This window comes from Dicentrarchus labrax, unplaced genomic scaffold (assembly GCF_905237075.1).
Source record: "Dicentrarchus labrax unplaced genomic scaffold, dlabrax2021, whole genome shotgun sequence".
NCBI lineage: Eukaryota > Metazoa > Chordata > Actinopteri > Moronidae > Dicentrarchus > Dicentrarchus labrax.
This window is the reverse complement of record NW_026136722.1, coordinates 5,552,373-5,575,003: the sequence shown is the minus strand read 5'-3', so window position 1 is coordinate 5,575,003 and position 22,631 is coordinate 5,552,373. Positions and strand designations below refer to the sequence as shown.

Below are 22,631 nucleotides of genomic sequence, written 5' to 3'. Positions count from 1 at the left end.
TGGGTGAAGCATTTTCATTATACTTCAATAATGATGCAGTAATCGTGACAAAATTTCACACAAATGTTAAATAACATCTTGATAATATAAACACTAAACACTAAACACAAAATCCTACACAATTCTAATTTGTTTACTTTTCACACAAAATGCAATGCCAGTCCACATTCTTCTTATTTTGCAGCTCTGCTGTGTCCATTTGTAGGTAAAAGGAAAAAATAATTAGTTTTAACTTCAAAACACCATTGTACCTACTGTCTCTTCCTCACATATTATTTTTTTATATTATTCAGTGTGACAGCTGTTGCAGGTGGTTCCACATACAGTTTACATTTTTACAGTAGCTCAAATATAAGAAAATATGGAATCTGGAAATATAAATATGGGACTTTTATTCTTCAATTTCTCCACATTGGTACTGTAAAAATGCTTGATATTAAGTATACTTGTAGTCTCAGATGTGTAGAAGTCAAATATATCATCCATAGCCAGGAATTATTGAGCAGTGTTTTTACAGTAGCTCAAATATATGAAAATACCACTTGGAGATACAAATATGGACTTTTATTTTGGTATTTCTCCACACTGGTGCAGTAAAGATACTTGATATGAAGTGTTTTTTTATTCATCAGGGGCACACAACACTTTAATGTAACATATTTTAATTATAGCTTACGGCTCTAAATACCTTTATTTTGAAAACCAGAAGTAAATACGCTGTTTCTCCGCATTTACCATAATGCTGAGAATACTTGTACACTCTAAATTTAAGTGCGGCTGATTTGACCACGGAGATCGGACTCACGGCTGGATTGACCGCAGTCTACTAGTCTACTGTTTCTTCTACACAGCACCGTCCTGTTAATGACAACATCCGGTCTCAGAATATGAAAAAACAGGCCTTTTTCTGTTTCTGTTTTCTAGTGATTTTATTTTTTGTTATATGAAATAGAAAATGAAAATCGAATAATTTTTTAAATTTCGCTCATCCCTTTTTGACCATGAAAAAGAAAAACGCCTTGCATTTCAATTTTCATTTTTGTATTTTAAAACGAAAATCAAATAACCACTCGTTTTCTGTTTTTTAATACCCGTTTCTGAAAGGAAAATCCAATGACCAGAACATACACGGACCCTCTTGCATGTTTCAATATAATTTGTGCAAAACCTGGGTATCAATAATAGTGATAATACATTAAAGAATTTTAATTAGCATTAAATACAGGAATTACATGTAACTTATTCCATAATTTATATTTTTGAGGCAGACTAAGATGACGTGTTTTGTAAAATCCCCTTTATGTTAGATATTATGTTTCTGTATTATAATGAACCATGTTGTATTCCTTTCACTTTTTCAATTATTTTTATTTTATTATTTTATTTTATTTTTAAAACTGCTGAGAACTGTTTTCAGTCAATAGAAATAAATTGTCCACTCAGACATATAAACTCTGTTACCTTGTGTAAAACAAAAGTTGCAGTAAAAACTAAAAGCTTTGTCACTGTCTGCAGTCAGATAATTAAAGGTGGAAGACAACTACATTCTGCATTGACTCGTCCTCACAGGGAGGACAGAGTTTTGTCTTTAGTTTGTTGCACTTGAGAAACGATAATGTAGGAGTTGTGACATCAGCCAAATAAATCTGATTCAGGCAAATCTGAATTTAATACTTAATTTGAATTGTCTTCAAGAGTTTAAAAGTTTTCTGTCATTTTTCAATAACACAAACTAAAACCAGAAACTGTCTATGAGAAACAAATACTATATGATGGCACAATTTAAAAAAATAATTAATGTAAAGTAGAGGACTAGAATATAAAACAAGAAAATGCCATTTATGATCTGTGGTGACTCTTATCTGTATTTGTAACAGTAAAATAACTCTTATTTAATTCTCTGTCTATCAGGGAGTAACTGCCCAACACATACAGTGGGTAAGGAAAGTATTCAGACCCCTTTAAATTTTTCACTCTGTTTCATTGCAGCCATTTGCTAAAATCAAAAATGTTCATTTTATTTCTCATTAATGTACACTCAGCACCTCATCTTGACAGAAAAAAAAAAAACAGAAATATAGAAATTTTTACAAATTTATTAAAAAAGAAAAACTGAAATATCACATGGTCATAAGTATTCAGACCCTTTGCTCAGTATTGAGTAGAAGCACCCTTTTTAGCTAGTACAGCCATGAGTCTTCTTAGGAATGATGCAACAAGTTTTTCACACCTGGATTTGGGGATCCTCTGCCATTCTTCCTTGCAGATCCTCTCCAGTTCTGTCAGGTTGGATGGTGAAAGTTGGTGGACAGCCATTTTCAGATCTCTCCAGAGATGCTCAATTGGGTTTAGGTCAGGGCTCTGGCTGGGCCAGTCAAGAATGGTCAGAGGTTCTGAAGCCACTCCTTTGTTATTTTAGCTGTGTGCTTAGGGTCATTGTCTTGTTGGAAGGTGAACCTTCGGCCCAGTCTGAGGTCCTGAGCACTCTGGAAGAGGTTTTCTTCCAGGATATCTGTGTACTTGGCCGCATTCATCTTTCCTTCAATTGCAACCAGTCGTCCTGTCCCTGCAGCTGAAAAACATCCCCATAGCCTGATGCTGCCACCACCATGTTTCACTGTTGGGATTGTATTGGGCAGGTGATGAGCAGTGCCTGGTTTTCTCCACACATACCGCTTAGAATTAACGCCAAAAAGTTCAATCTTGGTCTCATCAGACCAGAGAATCTTCTGTCTCATAGTCTGGGAGCCCTTCATGTGTTTTTTGGCAAACTCTATGCAGGCTTTCATATGTCTTGCACTGAGGAAAGGCTTCCGTCGGGCCACTCTGCCATAAAGGCCCGACTGGTGGAGGGCTGCAGTGATAGCTGACTTTGTGGAACTTTCTCCCATCTCCCTACTGCATCTCTGGAGCTCAGCCACAGTGATCTTTGGGTTCTTCTACCTCTCTCACCAAGGCTCTTCTCCCACGATTGCTCAGTTTGGCTGGACGGCCAGGTCTAGGAAGAGTTCAGGTCGTCCCAAACTTCTTCCATTTAAGGATTATGGAGGCCACTGTGCTCTTAGGAACCTTGAGTGCTGCAAAAATTCTTTTGTAACCTTGGCCTGATCTGTGCCTTGCCACAATTCTGTCTCTGAGCTCCTTGGGCAGTTCCTTTGACCTCATGATTCTCATTTGCTCTGACATGCACTGTGAGCTGTAAGGTCTTATATAGACAGGTGTGTGCCTTTCCTAAACAAGTCCAATCAGTTTAATTAAACACAGCTGGACTCCAATGAAGGAGCAGAACCATCTCAAGGAGGATCAGAAGAAATGGACAGCATGTGAGTTAAATATGAGTGTCACAGCAAAGGGTCTGAATACTTATGACCATGTGATATTTCAGTTTTTCTTTTTTAATAAATTTGCAAAAATTTCTACATTTGTTTTTTTCTGTCAAGATGGGGTGCTGAGTGTACATTAATGAGAAATAAAATGAACTTTTTTGATTTTAGCAAATGGCTGCAATGAAACAAAGAGTGAACATTTTAAAGGGGTCTGAATACTTTCCGTACCCACTGTACTCACTCACTGGGAGCATGGCTGATGGTGGCGACTGTATAGTTCAATCACAACCTTATGGAAGTTCTGACAGTTGGTTGAAAGGCACAGTTTCTGAATACTGGTTGTGTGCATTTGTCTGTGGCATCATAGTAAATGAGGCCCCATCCACTCCAGTCCTTTCCCTGCAGGCTGTCTGATCCAAGCTGTGTAGTAGCTGCTAAAAGAATAAGAGACCTGACAGGTGATGGTCAGACGTTGACCTGGCTGCACAGTCACAGAGGCTGGCTGTGTCAACTGTTCACACTTCACACCTGTTAGAAAAATGTTTTGTGTCAGGACCAGTGACCAGAACTCAGACGCAGACCAGAGTTGAAGTTTCAATAAAGGTGAATTTATTTGAGTTGCACAAACAGAACGTGGTTTGAGTGGCTGGAGATTCTGATGAGTCAGAGAGTGGGAATGGGGTCCGAGCTCCAGTGCTAGGTCTTGCGGTGCTGGCAGGCAGAACTGGGTCAAGGCTCAGGGTAAGATGGTCTGAGGTGAGACAGGGGAAAGAGCGAGTTAGCAACAGGTATTTCACAAGACTCCAAGAAACTGAGTGCAAGTTCAGGTTGGCTGGCATGTTCTCATACTAGCTGATTCAACAATCCAGCAGGGAATGGAAGGTCGGCCTGGCTTATAAAGGTGAGTTGATTGTAGGATGAGGAACAGGTGTGCTGGAGTGGTGTGATGAGCCGCAGGTTTGTAGGCAGGAGCTCCAGCGACCACGCCCACCAGTGGCTTCCAGAGCATGAGGGAGAGAGCAAAACACAGAGACGGATGCCAAACCAAAACACACCAAGCACACAGCAGGCACACCAAAAGGGAGAAAAAGAACACAAAAACTACATTCACGCACATACCATGAAGGAGGCCAGGGTCACGGCCGGCGGATCGTGACAGTTTTGTAAGAAATGATCAAGTTATACTGCAAAAGAATAACTGTTGACTTTGACAAATCCAGAGAGACTCACATCCAGCTGCCAACAGCAGCAGCAGAGCTACAGAGAACATGGTTTATGTTGAAACTGACGTGCTGTGAAGTCCACTGACAGCCTGATGGGAAGTTTTTATAGCTGAGTAACAAGGAAGGTCACTGAGTTTGCATAGAATCAAACATATGAAGCATCAATGTTGGTCTAACTGGAGCCAATAGAAGAGTCTGTTGACTGTTATTATATCTGCAGAGTGAAAACATGCCTGGAAATCACCTCTGCTTTACATATGATATTTTAACTTCATTACACACTCAACTGTAACATTTTGAAAATCAGACTTCACATTTACAGTGATAGTGAGAGAAATCAAATAACTGTAAACTTTTCAAGGGTATTAATGATTAAGGTCTAAATGTATTGTATTGGCTACATTTCAATATTAAAACTTGTCAGTTAAATAACTGCAACAACTATTGATAATTATTGCTATTCTTTTTTCTTTTTTTTTTGAACAATGTTTTTTATTGATTTTCAATAAGAACACACAAAACACATCAACAAATACCACATTAGTTGCACAATGACATGCAGGCAGACCTCACTGCATACAGACACATGCAAAAATAAAAATAAAAATATACATTAATAATAATGACAACAATAATAAGTAAATAAACAAAAAAAAAGAACCACCTCTTCAAATTCTTGCACTTTATCCCTAATGACATAGGTTAGCTTTTCTAATTTAACACACATTGCCATCTCGCTAATCCAGGATTGTGTAGAGGATACTTCAGTCTCTCTCCAAGACAGAGCAACCATCCTCCTGGCCTGCAGGAGGCCAAAGTTGATCAGAGTCTTACACTTAGAGTTAACAGAGAAGCGATCTGGGTATATCCCTAAAATAGAAAGTTTATCTACGCAGGGTAACTAAATACCTGTGATTTTACTTAGAGTGCGGACAACCAATTTCCAAAAAGTTACCAGCTTAGGACATTCCCATACACAATGAATCAAAGTACCTCTCTCAGTCAAACATTTCACACATGTATCTGGAATGCCAGGGGGCCATTTATTGAGTGTCTCAGGGGTTATGTATGTCCTCATTAACCACTTATGTTGTAGCAGTTACATTCGAGTATTAATGGTTTGTGATTGAGCTTTTAAACAAGCTGTCGCCCACTCAGCTTCTTCAATAGCTTCCTTAATATCTAAACTCCATGCCCTCCTTCTAACATGACTAGATTCCTCATCATGCGAGACAAGTGCTGTATATAGTGTAGAGATTTGCCGTTTCCCATTCATGTGTTTTAACACAATGCCCTCAAGGCAGGGCAGCAGCGGCTCACGTGTAGCTTGGTGATGCTTTGACGAGATGAAATGCTTCAATTTTAAGTATTTACAAAAAGTGTTTCTTTGGGATTGAATACTTCAAACAAAGGTTGTTAAAAAAGTGCCCTGAACATATAAGTCCCCAATTTTTTGCACCCCCCTGTCAGCCCAAACCTGAAAACCACCACCTGCCCTGCCAGGAGTAAACTGTGCATTATCCCAAACAGGTGAAAATTGAGAGATGGGGGGGTGTATCACCGATATGTCTGTGAGCTTTAAACCATATATCAATAGAATTTTTCAGGAAGGGATTTGTTGTTTTTGTTCTTTAAAGTTTTAAAATCTGCTGAATATAAATATAGGCTTAATGGCAGCTTAGATATTGATGCTTGTTCAATATAAACCCATGCTGGAGGGGAGTGTGTGACAAAATAAAACAGGACTGCGCAGCTGAGCGGCCCAGTAATACCACCGTAAACTGGGCATCTGTAATCCACCCCTATCATATGGCAAATACAATAATCTGAGTCTTAGTCTAGGTTTTCTATTGTTCCAGATAAACCTACAAAATGCACTTTTGTTTTCTTTAAAAAAGGATTTTGGCAGTGGTTTTGGGAGTGATTGAAACAAATACAAGAATTTTGGCAAGATAGTCATCTTAATTATGTTGATCCGGCCAATCATTGATATTGGCATTGTTGTCCATTTTTCAAGTAAGTCCTGTACTTCTCTCATCAACGGGTCATAGTTTGCTTCAGCAACTGTATTAATTTGGGGGGTAATCTTAATTCCAAGATAGGTAAAGCCCTCCCTCGCATTAGAAAAGGGTGTACTTATAACTGGATTAGCTCTATCATCTTTGTTCAAGAAAAGTATAGAAGATTTAGCATTATTAATACTGTATCCAGAAAACTGACCAAATGTATTAATTAAATGTAATAATGTCTGGTACACTGTTTGATAAGTTTGACAAAAAAAGGATCACGTCGTCTGCATACAACGATATCCTATGTTCGTGACCTCCAATTGTTATACCTGACAAATTGGCTTTAGCTCTAATGGACATGGCTGAAGGCTCAATAGCCAAAATGAACAATAGTGTGGAGAGAGGACAGCCCTGACGGGTTTACCTCTCTAACATTAACAAGCTTGATAAATTGTTATTCGTCATTACACGTCCTGTAGGGTTGGTATACAATAATTCTATCCATTTCAGAAATTTCCCCCAAAGTCCATATCTTGGTAACAAATTGAACAAATAAGGCCACTTGATTCTATCAAACGTTTGTTTAGCGTCTAAAGATAACAGCGCTGTATCCCTGGTGTTATTTTTCAAGTGGATTATGTTGAGGACCCTTCTATGTTATGAAATCCCTGACGATTCTGTACGAACCCATTCTGATCACTATGTACCAAAGAAGGGATATATATGGATCTAGCCTTTTAGCAAGAACTTTACACAATATTTTTGTGTCTACTCCCATAAGACTAATAGGCCTGTACGAGGAGCAGTCGGTTGGCGTTTTCCCGGGTTTCAAAATAAGAATTATTGTATTGTATTGTATTGCGAGTCTTAAAGTTGGTGGTAATATACCATTATTAAATGACTTGTTAAACATATTCAAGAGTTGGGTCAACAACTGCTTCTGGAAGGTTTTATAAAACTCTATTGGCAGGACATCAGGCCCTGGAGCTTTGCCTGAGTTGATACTTTTAATGGCCTGCAATAGCTCTTCCACCGTTATGTCCTTATCTAGGTCCTCTTTAACCTCCTTGGTGAGCATTTCAAACTTGAGCTGATTAAGAAAGGCATCTCTATAAGCGGGTGTGGGGGAGCATTCTGACCTGTACAGTGATTGATAAAATTCCTTAAATGTATTATTAATATCTTGAGGATCGTTTGATATCTCCCCTGATTGAGTAGTTATGCCATTAATAGCTCTTTCAGATTGTATTTTTTTAAATCTCAAAGCTAACAATTTGCCGGCCTTTTCTCCCTGATCATAAAAAGCCTGGTTCAACCACAGTAAACTTTTTGCTGCTTTATCAGATGTTAATTTATTGTATTCCATTCTTAAAATTAGTAAGTGTTTTTGTTTTTTTAGGGTCGTCTTTATTATTTATATCTATTTCCAAAGATTTTATTTGCTTCTCTAATTTATTAATTTCTGCTTTTTTTTTCTTGTTTTTAGTGCTTGTGAAACTAATAATTTGCCCTCTAATATATGCCTTGAAGGCTACCCATCTAATGCATGCGTTAGTTTGGTTAGTGTTGATCTGACAGGTTCAAAGTGCAATTGAAATCCCCACCAATAATATTTAGGCCATACAATGAAGACAATGTTAAGAAGAAATCTTCAAAAAATTTTGGGTTGTCCTCATTAGGACCATATATGTTGGCCAAATTCAATGCTAGAGACAGGATCCTACCCTGAGCGATTACAAACATTCCTTGGGGGTCCCGGATAATATTAGTAAGTTGAAAAGGAATTGTTTTGTGGATAAGAATTAGTAAGCCCCGAGCATAATTGTTATATGTGGCATGTATAACTTGACCAGGCCACCTACTTGATTTCAGTGACAATATGATAATATGTAATATGAATTTCCTGAAGAAAAATAATTTTAGAATGTAGGTTTTTAAGTCTGTTCATTACCTGTTTCAGTTTAATTAGCTTATTGCCATGGAATGGCGCCGGCGACAACGGTAAATCTTAAATCAGACAGTTTTGGACTTTCCATGTTGTTTCAAGTGCAGTGAGATAGATGACCATGTTGAGTGTGACAAAAAATAAAAGAATAGAATAAATGAAAGTAGTAAGAACTGACATATAAGAAAACACTTAACCTTTGAAATCTATAGTTACCTATATTCCTCGGCATTAGAAGTTTAGGAGTTTGGGAGGAAGTTCTCAGCTTCTTCTGGTGTGGAGAAAAGGACTATCTTCCCGTTGTGGAGAGCCCTCATTTTACAAGGGCGTAGGCTGAATCCCCGAAAAGTTCCCGCTTCAATGAACTTTTCCGTCACTGCATTGAATAAGCTCCGCACCTTCATGGTTTCCGCTGATAGATCTTGAGTAAAGAAGATTTTGTGACCATCGTGAGAGAGCGGGCGTTGTTTGGATGTGTTGAAGACAAACTTCCGGTCTTGAAATCGCAGGAAACAATTGATTACAGCTCTCCTCTGATCTGGTCCTAGTCTTGCCAGAGTGCGGTGCGCTCTTTCCAAGGTGAAAGACTTGGCGGCGTCGAGCCTCAGCCAGACCAGGAAACATACGCTGGATGTAATCAGTCATGGGCTGGGTCTTTTCAGCGTTTTTGGGGAGCCCCACCAGTTTTAAGTTCTTTCTCCGAGCACGATTTTCTAGGTCTTCCGTCTTAGACTCTAAAAAGGCGATGCATTTAGCGGCGTCAGTCTGCTCCGTTTTCACACTCTGCAGGCTGTCTTCGGTGTCCCCTATGCGCCCTTCAGCCTCTGTGAGCCGCTTAGCATTAGTGGTAATATCTTGTTGAAGGACCGCAAAGCTCTTTTGCACAGCATCAACAGAGCTATTCATCTCAGCTATGCGTTTCTCCACGTTGTCAAGTTTTACCTCAAAGCCGTCAAAAGTACTTATCTTGGTGTTAATCACGCTGACAGCTAGGGCTGGGCGATATGGATTTTTTTTTTTTTTCCATATTGATCGATCTCGATTCTTATCACGATATGTAGCTTTTACAGATGCTGCCAGTGTCTGGGACATCCTGAAGCTTGAAGAAACAAGAGATTCACTGAAACTTTATTATAAAGTTTAATAAAAAATTAAAGAATATGCCTTCCAATAATGAGCACAAAATGTTTTTGTTAAGGTCTTCATGCAGACAAAGGATTCACATTACACTCGCACATATCTTTAGCGAGGCAATAAGTAATAGCGTTGTTATATTTTTGCTCCGCTTTGATTGTTTTTCATTTCAATGGCTGCAAAGCACGACTGGATGGATTGTTGTTGTTTAACAGAGCCGCTCCCGCTAGCGATGCTAACGGCAGACGTAGTGGTTTTGCTTGGCTGTGTGTGTGGTGTCGTGCCAGCTTGAGCCCGCAGAGTCACACTCTCAGTGCAATTACTGGGGTGGTGCCGTCTCAGGTGATGGAAAAGATTTGTTGTGTTTCCCGTCCTGGCTGGTACCAACCGCCGGCATATTTTGCAGATTGGCCTCGCCTGCTCCTGGTCGATTTTGCCGTATCCAAACCACGTCCACACAATTGACGTCGTGTTACCTTTTTTTCAACAATGTCTTCGGTCTCGGGTGATGTAGTGATGTCGCTTTTACGTTCGACATTATTTTTTCGCTGTCCTCGACTTCAGTTTCGCTAATTTTTTCTCCTTTTTCCAACTTCTTTCCCCCTAAATGTAGCCACGCTGCTCACAATGGGAAGTGGGCGTGTCCTACCGGCATACGGCAGCCGGTAGACTCTGATACTGTTGTTGTTGCGCTTACTTTTTCATGTGATATCGAATAATATGTCCCAAGCTTATTATCGAAATCGATCAAAATTTTATCGCAATCCCGAATTATCGCCCAGCCCTACTGACAGCCGTACACAGTGACTGCAGCTCACTTAGCACCGCAGCTAAGTCAGTCCGTGGGCTAGCCGCATCGTTAGCATCATCGGCTGCCGCATTAGTTGTAGTTTTGGGTCTCTGAGAGCCACGGGATCTGGAGCTGCTCTCACAGTCTTTGAGCGTTGTTTGTTTAGACATCTTTTGGAACTAATTAGAAGCGTTAATGACTAGGACTTTGTGAACTTTTAGCAGAGCTGCAAGGAGCACCCACCCTAAGCTGCCATCTTGGTCCGCGGCTCCACAGCGCCCCCCTAATTATTGCTATTCTTAATGTGAACATAAATCATGGATAATGGAAAACATATTCAATAAAATCAGTATTGCAATAACAATGCTAATGTGCACGCAATGAAACAAAAGAGCAACCAGAATGTTGCTTTCTATGAACCATGTTTACAGTGTGTTCAATGTGTTCAATACAGAATTTGAATATGACACCATATTCCTGATTAAAGTATGAGCACAGCGTTTTACTGCAGCATTAGCATTTAGTCGCTCACATATTGTAATCACTGCAAACAGAAATATAGTGACAGCAAGGATCATGTAAACTTCAGTGTGATGCTGCTGGTTTGCATAAAAGACTTTTAATGGTTTCAGTGTTTGCAGATGTTTGAAGACATACAGAGAAACTTGGAGCCTCAAGAGGAAAACAGCTGCTCAGGTACTGAAACCTGTGTGACAAATGCTTTGATGAAAACTAAAGTAGTTCGTAAGTTACCTGAACACCTTATAGTCCAACTTTAGTGTTCAAATTGTGCTGAATGAAGTTAACACAAGACTTTTGTTTAGGATAGAAAAGTATCAACTCTCACAATATCCAGTGTACATGAGCAGCAGGAGTATTAATCTTTAGTTCAGTCCAGAGTTCAAGTGTCAGTCAGTTAAGATCAATGAGAACAGCAGATCTAAGTTTCTTCTTTTAGTAACAGAGGAGAGAGAAAGTTGACACTGACTGCCCTCTAGTGTCTTTATAACTGGAACTGTGACATTATTTTTCACTCTCATACTGTTAGCTACTTTAGATACCAAATGATATAAACATTAATGTGTAGCTGCATGTCTTTCTTTTATTCAGACCTGGACAGTGATTTCATCAGACTGTTTGGCTGTCATTGGCTGATTTGTGAAGAAGTGATCATTAAAGGAAGACATTTTATTTATTTAGGTGCTTAATTGTTATTGTTATTAGATGATCTTCCTCACATATTGTTATGTATTCATAAAGAAAAAAATAAAAACAAAATAAAATACAGATCTTTCTGAAGTAAAGTAAAGATGAGTGCTGTAGGATTTTGTACAGCTGCTCAACCAACTCCAGTCACTGTGAGTCTCGAGCACAATAATAAACAGCAGAATCTTCAGTCTTCAGACTGTTCATCTGCAGATACACCTGCTGTCTGCTGTTGTCTCTGGAGATGGTAAACCGGCCTTGAACTGACTGAGAGTAGTAGATATCAGCACTGTCATATTTGATAATAGCAATCCACTCCAGTCCTTTTCCAGGAGCCTGTCTGACCCAGTTCATCCAGTAGCTGCTGAATGTGAATCCAGAGGCTGTACAGGTCAATCTGTGAGATTCTCCAGGCCTTTTAACCACTGGTTCAGATTCTGTCAGAGTCTGACCATCAACACCTGTCAAACAAAGAAAGCTGTTCATGTCATGTGTTACATTGGCAGCACAAAATGAAAATATGTCAACTAAAGATCAGTGAAGATGTTCACCTGCCCAGCAGATAGTTAACAGCAGCAGTCCTGTCCTATAGTCCATCATGTTAAACTGTGTGTCCACTGTTCTCTGTCATCCTCTCTGCAGTCAGATAAGTAGAGGTGGAAGACATCTGAGTTTTGCATTGACTCCTCCTCACAGTGTGGAACTGGATTTACTTGGATCTCAGTTGATGTTTGGTGAAACTGCAGAATGAATGTTTACTGTACATTAGTCATTCCTCCAAGAGTCCCTCTTGCATGTTTAAGTATAATTTGTGCAACAGGTTGACAAACACATTATTTAAGTTGGTTGACCCTTATTAAAGACCATATTAAAGACCACAGTCTGCATCATGTGAAGACCTCAACAATAGTTTATCAATTTTACCATACACCTAAAGTGAGTATTTTTACATTTTAATGTAAATGAATGTCAAATAACACCCTAACAAATGTTCTTCATTATGTTACAATAGTGATTTTCTCACAAGAAAATGTCTTTCAAGTGTTCATAAGTCATACCATTTTCAAGATTTCAGGAGAAAAAAAAATTGAGTAGCAATAATAGTGAAGAATACATTTGAGAATATTAATTAAGCATTAAATACATGAATAACATGTAACTCTTCAGTCCATGGATGCCATGAATACCCATGTTTTTCAGTCAATACAAAGAAATTCCATAATTTTTATTTTTGAGACAGAAGGAAAAAAACATGTTCTGTAAACACTGTGTGTTTGATATTATTATTCAATATCTTAATGAACCATCTTATATTAATTTACCTTTTCAAATCTTATTAGGCCTCTTTCTCTCTTCACTGTAACAGTGAACTGGTGTTGAAATCATTAGTGGTCTGAGGGCTCCTCCTCTGGTGGCTTCATTTTACAAGTGTTCAGGCACTGAGGGGTTTTTGTTCAGGTCTACTGATGGTTTGTGTTATTGTGTCTCTCTGGCACAGTAATACACAGCAGAGTCTTCAGGCTGCACATTCTGTCCGTTTAGAGTCACTTTGTTACTGGAAGAGTCTAAGTCGATACTGAACTTGTTCTTCAGTGAATCTTTGTAATATGTTGTGTAACCAACAGCTGCCCTTCCAATCCACTCCAGTCCTTTCCCTGCAGGCTGTCTGATCCAAGCTGTGTAGTAGCTGCCCAGAGAATAAGAGACCTGACAGGTGATGGTCAGACGTTGACCTGGCTGCACAGTCACAGAGGCTGGCTGTGTCAACTGTTCACACTTTACACCTGTGGAGGAAAACATGTTGAATATTGAATCAGTGTGATAACAGTGAACAGTCAGTGTGCTGTGATCATACTGTCAGTGTCTCTGCCTCAGTGAGACTCACAGGATCCAGCAGCCAGCAGCAGCAGCAGAGCTACAGAGAACATGGTTGGTATTGAAGGTGATCTGATGGGAGCTTCTCTTCTTCTGCTGCATCTGACAGCATGATATCAAGTCTTTATAGCAGACTGTGAGGAAGTTCACTTTGCATAGAGACACTGACAGCCTATAAAAGAAGGATCAACTGTCACAGGCAGTCAAAGCTTGGATTTGTTATAAACACTGTTGGGCAAATAACACAATAATGTATTACTCATTACCCTGTACTCTTTTCAAAAGTAATATTATAACTTTACTTATTACACCCTGCCAACACTAATTGGTTACACTGTGTTGTATTACTTTTTTCTGCAGCCCACAAAATTGGTAATAAAGTAAATTTTTGTCCTCACAGAAATAAAGAAATTCATTCAATCTTTTAACCAACTTATTATTTTATTATTTGCAGACTTGCAAATGATTTTTACCTGGGGTTATTATATTGCCTGTGACTGTTTATGGGCATTTATTTATTTATGTTTGTATTTATTTTGACAGATAAGAAAATAAATTATTAATTATTATTTATTTAAGCAACCAGACTGCTGTGCTGTCTGGCTGTTTTGTGAGGAAGTGAATGTTACAGAATTTAATGGGTTTAAATGGTTATTGTTGTTGATGATCTTTCTACATTTTTAAAACAACAACAAAAGATCATAAACAGAAATATTTCTCATAATCAGTCCAGTGAGGATAAGTACTGTAAATGTTTGTACAGCGTTGCTCCTTCCTGTGTCACTGTGAGTCTCGAGCACAATAATAAACAGCAGAATCTTCAGTCTTCAGACTGTTCATTTGCAGATACACCTGCTGTCTGCTGTTGTCTCTGGAGATGGTAAACCGGCCTTGAACTGACTGAGAGTAGTAGATGTTGCTACTGCCACTGCTGATATAAGCAATCCACTCCAGTCCTTTTCCAGCAGCCTGTCTGACCCAGTGCATCCCGTAGTCACTGAATGTGAATCCAGAGGCTGTACAAGTCAATCTGTGAGATTCTCCAGGCCTTTTAACCACTGGTTCAGATTCTGTCAGAGTCTGACCATCAACACCTGTCAAGACAAAAACAAATATAAAGTGGTCAGTTGCTTTAAGTTGGAAGCGTTTTGAAGACAACTTCAACTAAAGATCACTGAAGATGTTCACCTGCCCAGCAGATAGTTAACAGCAGCAGTCCTGTCCTATAGTCCATCATGTTAAACTGTGTGTCCACTGTTCTCTGTCATCCTCTCTGCAGTCAGATAAGTAGAGGTGGAAGACATCTGAGTTTTGCATTAACTCCTCCTCACAGGGAGGAGAGAACAGGGTTGGACTTGGCTTTTAGTTTGTTTGGTTAAACTGGAGAATCAATGTTCAGTCCAAATGTCCAGACGTGTTTTGCTGTAAAATATCTATGTATGAAAACCACAAACATATTTCCCACATTTATTTTGATGGAGCTTAATAAATTGAATTCAGAAATCTATCACACTTACAAACAATGTATGTGTGAAATTACAAAACGTATAATTCATCTTGGGACTATGGCTTCTCAGTATTCCCTTTAAGCATATTGGGCAGCACATGAGGATGCAAGTCTTTTCAAATTAAATTCACAAAATTTATGTTTTGTACTTGTGAATGTGACATAGGTCATTTAGTATGAATAACCCTTTGAAGGGATTCTATTATTGTGAATGATTTAACATCATAAAAATAATTATTTATTCATGAGTTTACAGTACTATATAGAAATATAATGTGGATATATGATAGTGCTTTTGCAGGTGGTGGGGAGAAAACCCAGATATCAAGATCACACTGCTGTTTGTTGTCTGTGGAGGTTTTTGTGCAGCTGCTCCACTGTCTTCAGTCACTGTGTCTCTTCGAGCACAGAAGTAAACAGCAGAATCTTCTGCTGTCAGGCTGTTGACCTCGAGGTACTGAGTGCTGCTGGGTACATCTTCAGTCATGATGAAACGACTTTGAAAGGAGCTGGAATAGGTAGGAGAGTTTGAACCTGAATTCATGTCACCGATCCACTCCAGAGCTTTCCCTGGCCTCTGTCGAATCCAGTCAAAATAGCCGCTTGTCATGCTATAAACAGATATGATACATGACATCTTCACTGTCTCTCCAGGTATTTTCACCTCAGAGGGAGTCTGGTCCAGTTTGATCTCACTCCAAACTCCTCTAAGAAAACAAATTGTGATCATTATCCAATGAATCTGTTAATCACCGGTTAGACATTTAGAAAAGATGTAAAGCTGAACTGATTCTCTCACCCTGAATAGTAACGACAAATAATAAACTCCAGATCATTGTATTTTCCATTCTGAGATAAACACTGTAGTTCAGTGCTCTCTGATCTGAGTGTTTCAGTAAATATATAAATCTGTCCCAGTGTTCTTGCTGATGGAGTGTTTATAAGAGAGGAAGAGTTTGCATAGACCTTCCTCTACAGGTTTAAAAAGGGAACATGTGATAGATATATTTTCATACGCTGAGTATCTCTGCAACAGCAGAGAAAACTTTATATTGACTTCAATGATTGTGTAGATACAGTGTTGATACATAAAGACTAAATCTGTGAGAAAGTGTTTGACTGACGAGAGAGTGAGTTTAAAACAGAGACACCAACATTAAAGATGTTTTTCAGTCTTTCTCCTTTTTCTGTGTGTTTGTCAGTTTTCACATTTCCATTTTTGAGAGACAGAGAGTAAGAATATGTTGTCTCATACACTTTTATTTCAAAACTGATCCTCATCTCAGTGAGGTGGATTACTGCTGAGAGAGGAAACATGTGGAAGTAAGACATTTTCCTTCAAGAACTTAGGAATTGAATGTTTGTCTTATTGCAGTAACACTTATTCATTCAACTTTCAACAAACACAAGAATAAACAGCAGCTCCTTCAGTCTTTATTTTGAAACATCTTTGAAATGGTGATCTACAACTATAAATGAACACATGAAGCTGCAGTCACTGCTGATCCAGCACTTCAAATGTTCTATTAGTGTTGTGGTGAAGCGAGCTCACAAAGGGTGTGAGTATAAAACTCTAGTTCAGTCCAGGGTTTGAGTGTCAGTCAGTTGAGATCAGTGAGATAAGCAGATATGAGAGTCTCCTTATAGTGACAGAGGAGAGAGAAACTTAATCCCCAAATAATAATTTTCTGTTTCTTTTCAGATGACATTTACGGCACAACTATATGTTTTAAAAAGAAAGTTAACATTTTTATGGCTCTCTCTTGTAGTAGTTTATTCTTGGCTCCCCATGGACCCCAGTCAGTACTCCTGATATGTCCAGATGAGGGTTAATATGCCTGACATGTGTAAATATAGTATTTATTTGATACATTTTTCAGATTATTGTGCTGCCCTTGGCTGTTTTGTGAGGAACTGATCATTAAAACATTTTATGTTTTTAATGATTTATTTTGGTGGTAATAATAATCTTTCAGTTTTCAAAACAACAACAACAAAAGTAAAAGCCCAGTAAAGATAAGTACTGGAGGTTTTTGTATGCCGTTGGTCCTTCCTGTGTCACTGAGAGTCTCGAGCACAATAATAAACAGCAGAATCTTCAGTCTTCAGACTGTTCATCTGCAGATACAGCTGCTGTCTGCTGTTGTCTCTGGAGATGATAAACCGGCCTTGAACTGACTGAGAGTAGTAGATGTTGCTACTGTCATAAATACCAGCAACCGACTCCAGTCCTTTTCTAGGAGCCTGTCTGACCCAGGCCATCCAGTAGCTGCTGAATGTGAATCCAGAGGCTGTACAGGTCAATGTGTGAGATTCTTGAGGCCTTTTAACCACTGGTTCAGATTCTGTCAGAGTCTGACCATCAATACCTGTCAAACCAAGAAAGATACATGTCATATGTTACGTTGGCAGCACACATAAAAATATGTCAAATCAACATCAGTGAAGTTGTTCACCTGCCCAGCAGATAGTTAACAGCAGCAGTCCTGTCCTATAGTCCATCATTAAAACTTAAACTGTGTGTCCACTGTTCTCTGTCATCCTCTCTGCAGTCAGATAAGTAGAGGTGGAAGACATCTGAGTTTTGCATTGACTCCTCCTCACAGCGAGGAGAAAATTCAGTCACATAATATATAAATTTAGATAGCTGATGTGGTCATCGAAGGAACAATAATCAACTATAATACTATAGATATATCACAGAAGAGAAATATGTATTATATATATGCAATATATGTAGAGAAAGGTTTATACTGATAGTTTAAAGCATTCAACCAGGGGAAAACTGTGATTTTATTTTTTTTTCTGATCTAATGTTTTTCAGCTTCTTTCTCTTTACAAACTAAATTTAACAAAAAGTAAGTTATGATTTGTATTGAATATGACATTGGCAATGTAGTGTTAAATAATGATTTGAACAACAACCTTTATAATATCATGAAAAAAACAAATATGTACCATGTCACTCATATTTGGAAGTCTCATGAAGTTGATGTAGGTAGCCTTTTAAGTTTTGTACTTTAATTAATGCTAATTACAGGGAGGTTGTCTGATTATAAAAGCAGACATTGCTGTGAGTCATGATAAACACTGACAAATATTTTTTTTATGATGAAATATGTTTCATTGGTGATTGGCCATCATTCAGTGGCAAACTGTTTTTTATTTAATAAATATATTTCAGTGATAATCAGTCATTCAGTGGTAAACTGTTGTCAAAGGGCTGACATGCTTCATTGCTTCTCACACAGGGATCAGTGTTGTTCAGTGTTTGTGCAGCGTTGCAGTCTGGTGTGTCACTGTGGCTCTCGTGCACAATAATAAACTGCAAGTCTTCTTGTTTCAGACTCCTCACCTCTAAGGACACAAGGTTTTTGGAGGTGTCTTTGGTGATGGAAAACTGGCCTTGGAGACTTTGGGCAAATATTGTGCCAGTTCCGCTATCAATGCGTCCGATCCATTCCAGTCCTTTCCCTGGTTTCTGACGAATCCAGTGCAGCCAAGCCAGAGTGAGTCCTTCCACTTTACAGGACAGAGTGACTGGTTCTCCAGCTCTGCTGACCACTGCCTCTGAGGAGGTGAGGGACTGACCCTGAGCAACTGAAAGAGACACAGAGTTTAGATGAGGGGGGGCCAGCAGACATCCAAAGCTCATTTTCTCCTCAGCTGGATACCGACTTCACTCACCTGAAATGAGAGCCAAGAGGAAGAGACTTTGTACAGCTGTCATGGTGGGAACTTGGCTGAGTCTGCAACTGCAAAGGTTATTATGAAGGATATATATTGTGCAGGCAGAATGGGTGGGGATTGTGTATCAGTGTGTGAATTTGCATTTTAACAGTCAGACATTTTGGAGTTACAGTGTTGATACATAAAGACTAAATCTGTGAGAGAAGGAGGAGTGCTGGAATAAGAGAGAGAGTGAGTTAAAAACAGACAGAAACACCAACAATAAAGATGTTGTTCAGTCTTTCTCCTTTTCTCAGTGTCTTCACTTCAGTGTGACCTCCAAACTAAATGAACACATGAAGCTGCAGTCACTGTTGATCCAGCACTTCAAATGTTCTATCAGTGTTGTGGTGAAGCGAGCTCACAAAGGGTGTGAGTATAAAACTCTAATTCAGTCCAGGGTTTGAGTGTCAGTCAGTTGAGATCAGTGAGATAAGCAGATATGAGAGTCTTTTAAAAAGAAGTTTATTCTTGGATAGTGACAGAGGAGAGAGAAACTTGACACTGACTGCCATCTAGTGTTTTTATAATGGGAACTGCAACATTATTACACTCTCATAATTGTGACTTAACCAAATCATATAAACATTAACCTTAAATCCCACTGATCCAAGAGGTAAAATTGTTGTCATATAACAAGCTTTATTCTATCATTCCAATTTTTCATGATTTTGTCAATCAATTTTTATTTATTGAATTTATATTATTCATTGTATGTATTTATGTTATTTTATGTTATTTTTAATAAACTTAATTTGTGCCATGGGTTCTGATTTAAAGTATCACTTTAGTAATACCCAATATGCCAGTTAACTGTAGCTTTCCCAAAATAATAATTATCTGTTTCTTTTCAGATGACATTAACTGCATAACTAATGTTTTCAAAAGAAAGTTAACATTTTTCTGGCTGTCTCTTAGAGTAGTTTATTATTGGCTCCCAGGGACCCCAGTCAGTACTCCTGATATGTTCGAAATGACGGTTAATATGCCTGAAATGTGTACATGTAATATTTATTTGATTAATTTTTGGACAATGATTTCAATCGATTGTTGTGCTGCCCTTGGCTGTTTTGTGAGGAACTGATCATTAAAACATTTTATTTTTTTATGATTTATGTTGGTGGTTAATAATAATCTTTCAGTTTCAGAAAAAAGTACTAGTACAGGAGGTTTTTGTATGACGTTGCTCCTTCCTGTGTCACTGTGAATCTCGAGCACAATAATAAACAGCAGAATCTTCAGTCTTCAGACTGTTCATCTGCAGATACACCTGCTGTCTGCTGTTGTCTCTGGAGATGGTAAACCGGCCTTGAACTGACTGAGAGTAGTATTTCCTGTCATTATCTCTTTCAACCCAGGCAATCCACTCCAGTCCTTTTCCAGGAGCCTGTCTGACCCAGTTCATATGATAGCTGCTGAATGTGAATCCAGAGGCTGCACAGGTCAATCTGTGAGATTCTCCAGGCATTTTAACCACTGGTTCAGATTCTGTCAGAGTCTGACCATCAACACCTGTCAAGCCAAGAAAGATATTCATGTCATGTGTTAAAGTGGCAGCACAAAAAAAAAAAAAAATGAAATAAAGATCAGATATGACCTTCACCTGCCCAGCAGATAGTTTACAGCAGCAGTCCTGTCCAGAGAACAGTGTCCACTGTTCTCTGTCATCCTCTCTGCAGTCAGATAAGTAGAGGTGGAAGACATCTGAGTTTTGCACTGACTCCTCCTCACAGTGTGGAACTGGATTTGACTTGGATCTCAGTTGATGTTTGGTGAAACTGCAGAATGAATGTTCACTGTACATTAGTCATTCCTCCAAGAGTCCCTCTTGCATGTTTCAGTATAATTTGTGCAACAGGTTGACAAACACATTATTTAAGTTGGTTGACCCTTATTAAAGACCACATTATAGACCACAGTCTGCATCATGTGAAGACCTCGAATAGTTTACGATTCACCTAGAGTGAGTATTTTTAATAACATTTTAATGTAAATGATTGTGAAATAACACCCTAACAAATCTTGTTCGTTATGTTACAATAGTGATTTTCTCACAAAAAACATTTCTTTCAAGTATTCATAAGTCAAACATTTTCAAGATTTCAGGAAAATAAAAACCTGAGTAGCAATAATAGTGAAGTATACATTTGAGAATATTAATTAAGCATTAAATACAGGAATAACATTCTACATTCAACACTCCTCGGTACATGGATGCCATGAATACCCATGTTTTTCAGTCAATACAAAGAAATTCCATAATTTATATTTCTGAGACAGACCAGAAAAAAACACGTTTTGTAAAATGCAACCATTGTATGTTTGATATTATTATTCTATATTATGATGAACCGTCTTTTATTCCTTTTCATTTTTCAATTCTTATTATGTCTGTTTCTGTCTTCACTGTAACAGTGAACTGGTGTTGAAATCATTAGTGGTCTGAGGGCTCCTCCTCTGGTGGCTTCATGTTACAAGTGTTCCGGCACTGAGGGGTCTTTGCAGTGCCGGCTGTGGCATAGGCAGTATAGGCAAATGCTAAAGGCGCCATCCATCTAGGGGGCGCCACAATGGGGGAATTAAAAAAAAGAAAAGGTTTGACTTTCAATATTTTTATACTAAAACTAGTTGGTGCTATTATTTCTTAGTATGAAAAAAATAAGCCCACATTAATTTAACTGCATAGCAAAGCCTATTAAACAATAATAAGACCTCCTCCTCTACCTGCTCTCTGAGAGATGGTTGAGTTTTCTGACGTCACCCCAGAAACCATTAACAATGTCAAAACGAGGGAAGGAGAAAAGAAAAGAAGAGGAGGAAAAACATGACAAAGACAGAGGTAGAGTAAAGATAATGAGATGAAATGATTTGTCTGTTGCAGAACGATAGTAACCTTTAGCCTAACACGGTTTGTTAATCAATAAATAGCGTTTGCTCGTTTTAACATCAGTTCATGTTATGGAGGGGCCTAACAGCTGTTATGGAAAAAAGTAATACTCCCACCTTATATTGCTCAGGGACATTTGTAAACATTAGATCTATTCAGCAGGCGTTTACATTTGTCTACATTTTTATTTGTATTTATTATTGGTCAGCTAACGTTTGCTCTGCTTGTAACAGTCAGTCAAATGCTATTCCTTTCACACACCTTTATATATTAGAGTTGTAAGCCTTGTTGTTTGTTGTGTTACAGTTCAGTAGTGTCTAAAGTGTGTTTATAGTGTTAAACTTTACATCCATGTTAAAGTGCACATCATTAATATGAATACATTCCCATATGTTATATTATACTGCAGTTTACTGCTTCCAATCAGCATTTCACTGTAATGACAATTAGATTAAATCTAATCTAATCTGCATATCAGAAACAATTGCACTGTATATCATTCATGTACAGTACAGTGAAAGTAATGCATCTCTTAGGTTTTTCATTGTTATTATTAATTTTTTTCTTGGAATCATTTCATTATTAAACTGTAACACCCAACGGTGTCACTTACTCCTCTTCTCTCTTCAGATGCGCTGTTGAAATATCTAAATCCACCTGCAAATCCTGGGCCACCTACAGAATCAGAATCAGATTTATTGCCAGGTAGGTTTTTACACATACGAGGAATTTGTCTTGGTGCAATGGTGCTTAAAATATACAATCACACAAAAAATAAAAAGATAAATAATATAAATCACACAAAAATATGCAAGTCACACAAAAATCACACAATAATAAAGTACGTTTTTTAAAAATATAGATAAATGTGCATTAATGTAATGCATATATATGGTGTGGGTATGAGAGTCAGTGACAGTGGGGGGTCCGGGCCTTGTTAATGAGGCCAGCTGCAGACGGAAAGAAACTGTTTTTGTGGCGAGAGGTTTTGGTCCTGATG

At 38.4% G+C, this 22,631-nt stretch overlaps 1 long non-coding RNA gene and 2 gene segments (V, D, J or C); all 3 read right to left on the bottom strand.

Moving 5' to 3' along the window:
* Positions 1 to 3,912: 3,912 nt before the first annotated feature.
* Positions 3,913 to 4,550, bottom strand: LOC127356828 (uncharacterized). Its single transcript, XR_007882064.1, has 2 exons — positions 4,176 to 4,550; positions 3,913 to 4,077 (listed from the first exon to the last, which is right to left on the bottom strand). It is a non-coding gene; the product is annotated as an uncharacterized LOC127356828 (long non-coding RNA).
* Positions 4,551 to 11,742: 7,192 nt separating this feature from the next.
* On the bottom strand, positions 11,743 to 12,327 carry LOC127356814 (immunoglobulin heavy variable 3-30-3-like). The segment is given in 2 exon segments: positions 11,743 to 12,094; positions 12,185 to 12,327. Coding segments are annotated over 2 exon segments (363 nt in total).
* A 730-nt stretch (positions 12,328 to 13,057) lies between these two features.
* On the bottom strand, positions 13,058 to 13,621 carry LOC127356820 (Ig heavy chain V region XIG14-like). The segment is given in 2 exon segments: positions 13,058 to 13,417; positions 13,519 to 13,621. Coding segments are annotated over 2 exon segments (351 nt in total).
* Between the last annotated feature and the right edge of the window lie 9,010 nt (positions 13,622 to 22,631).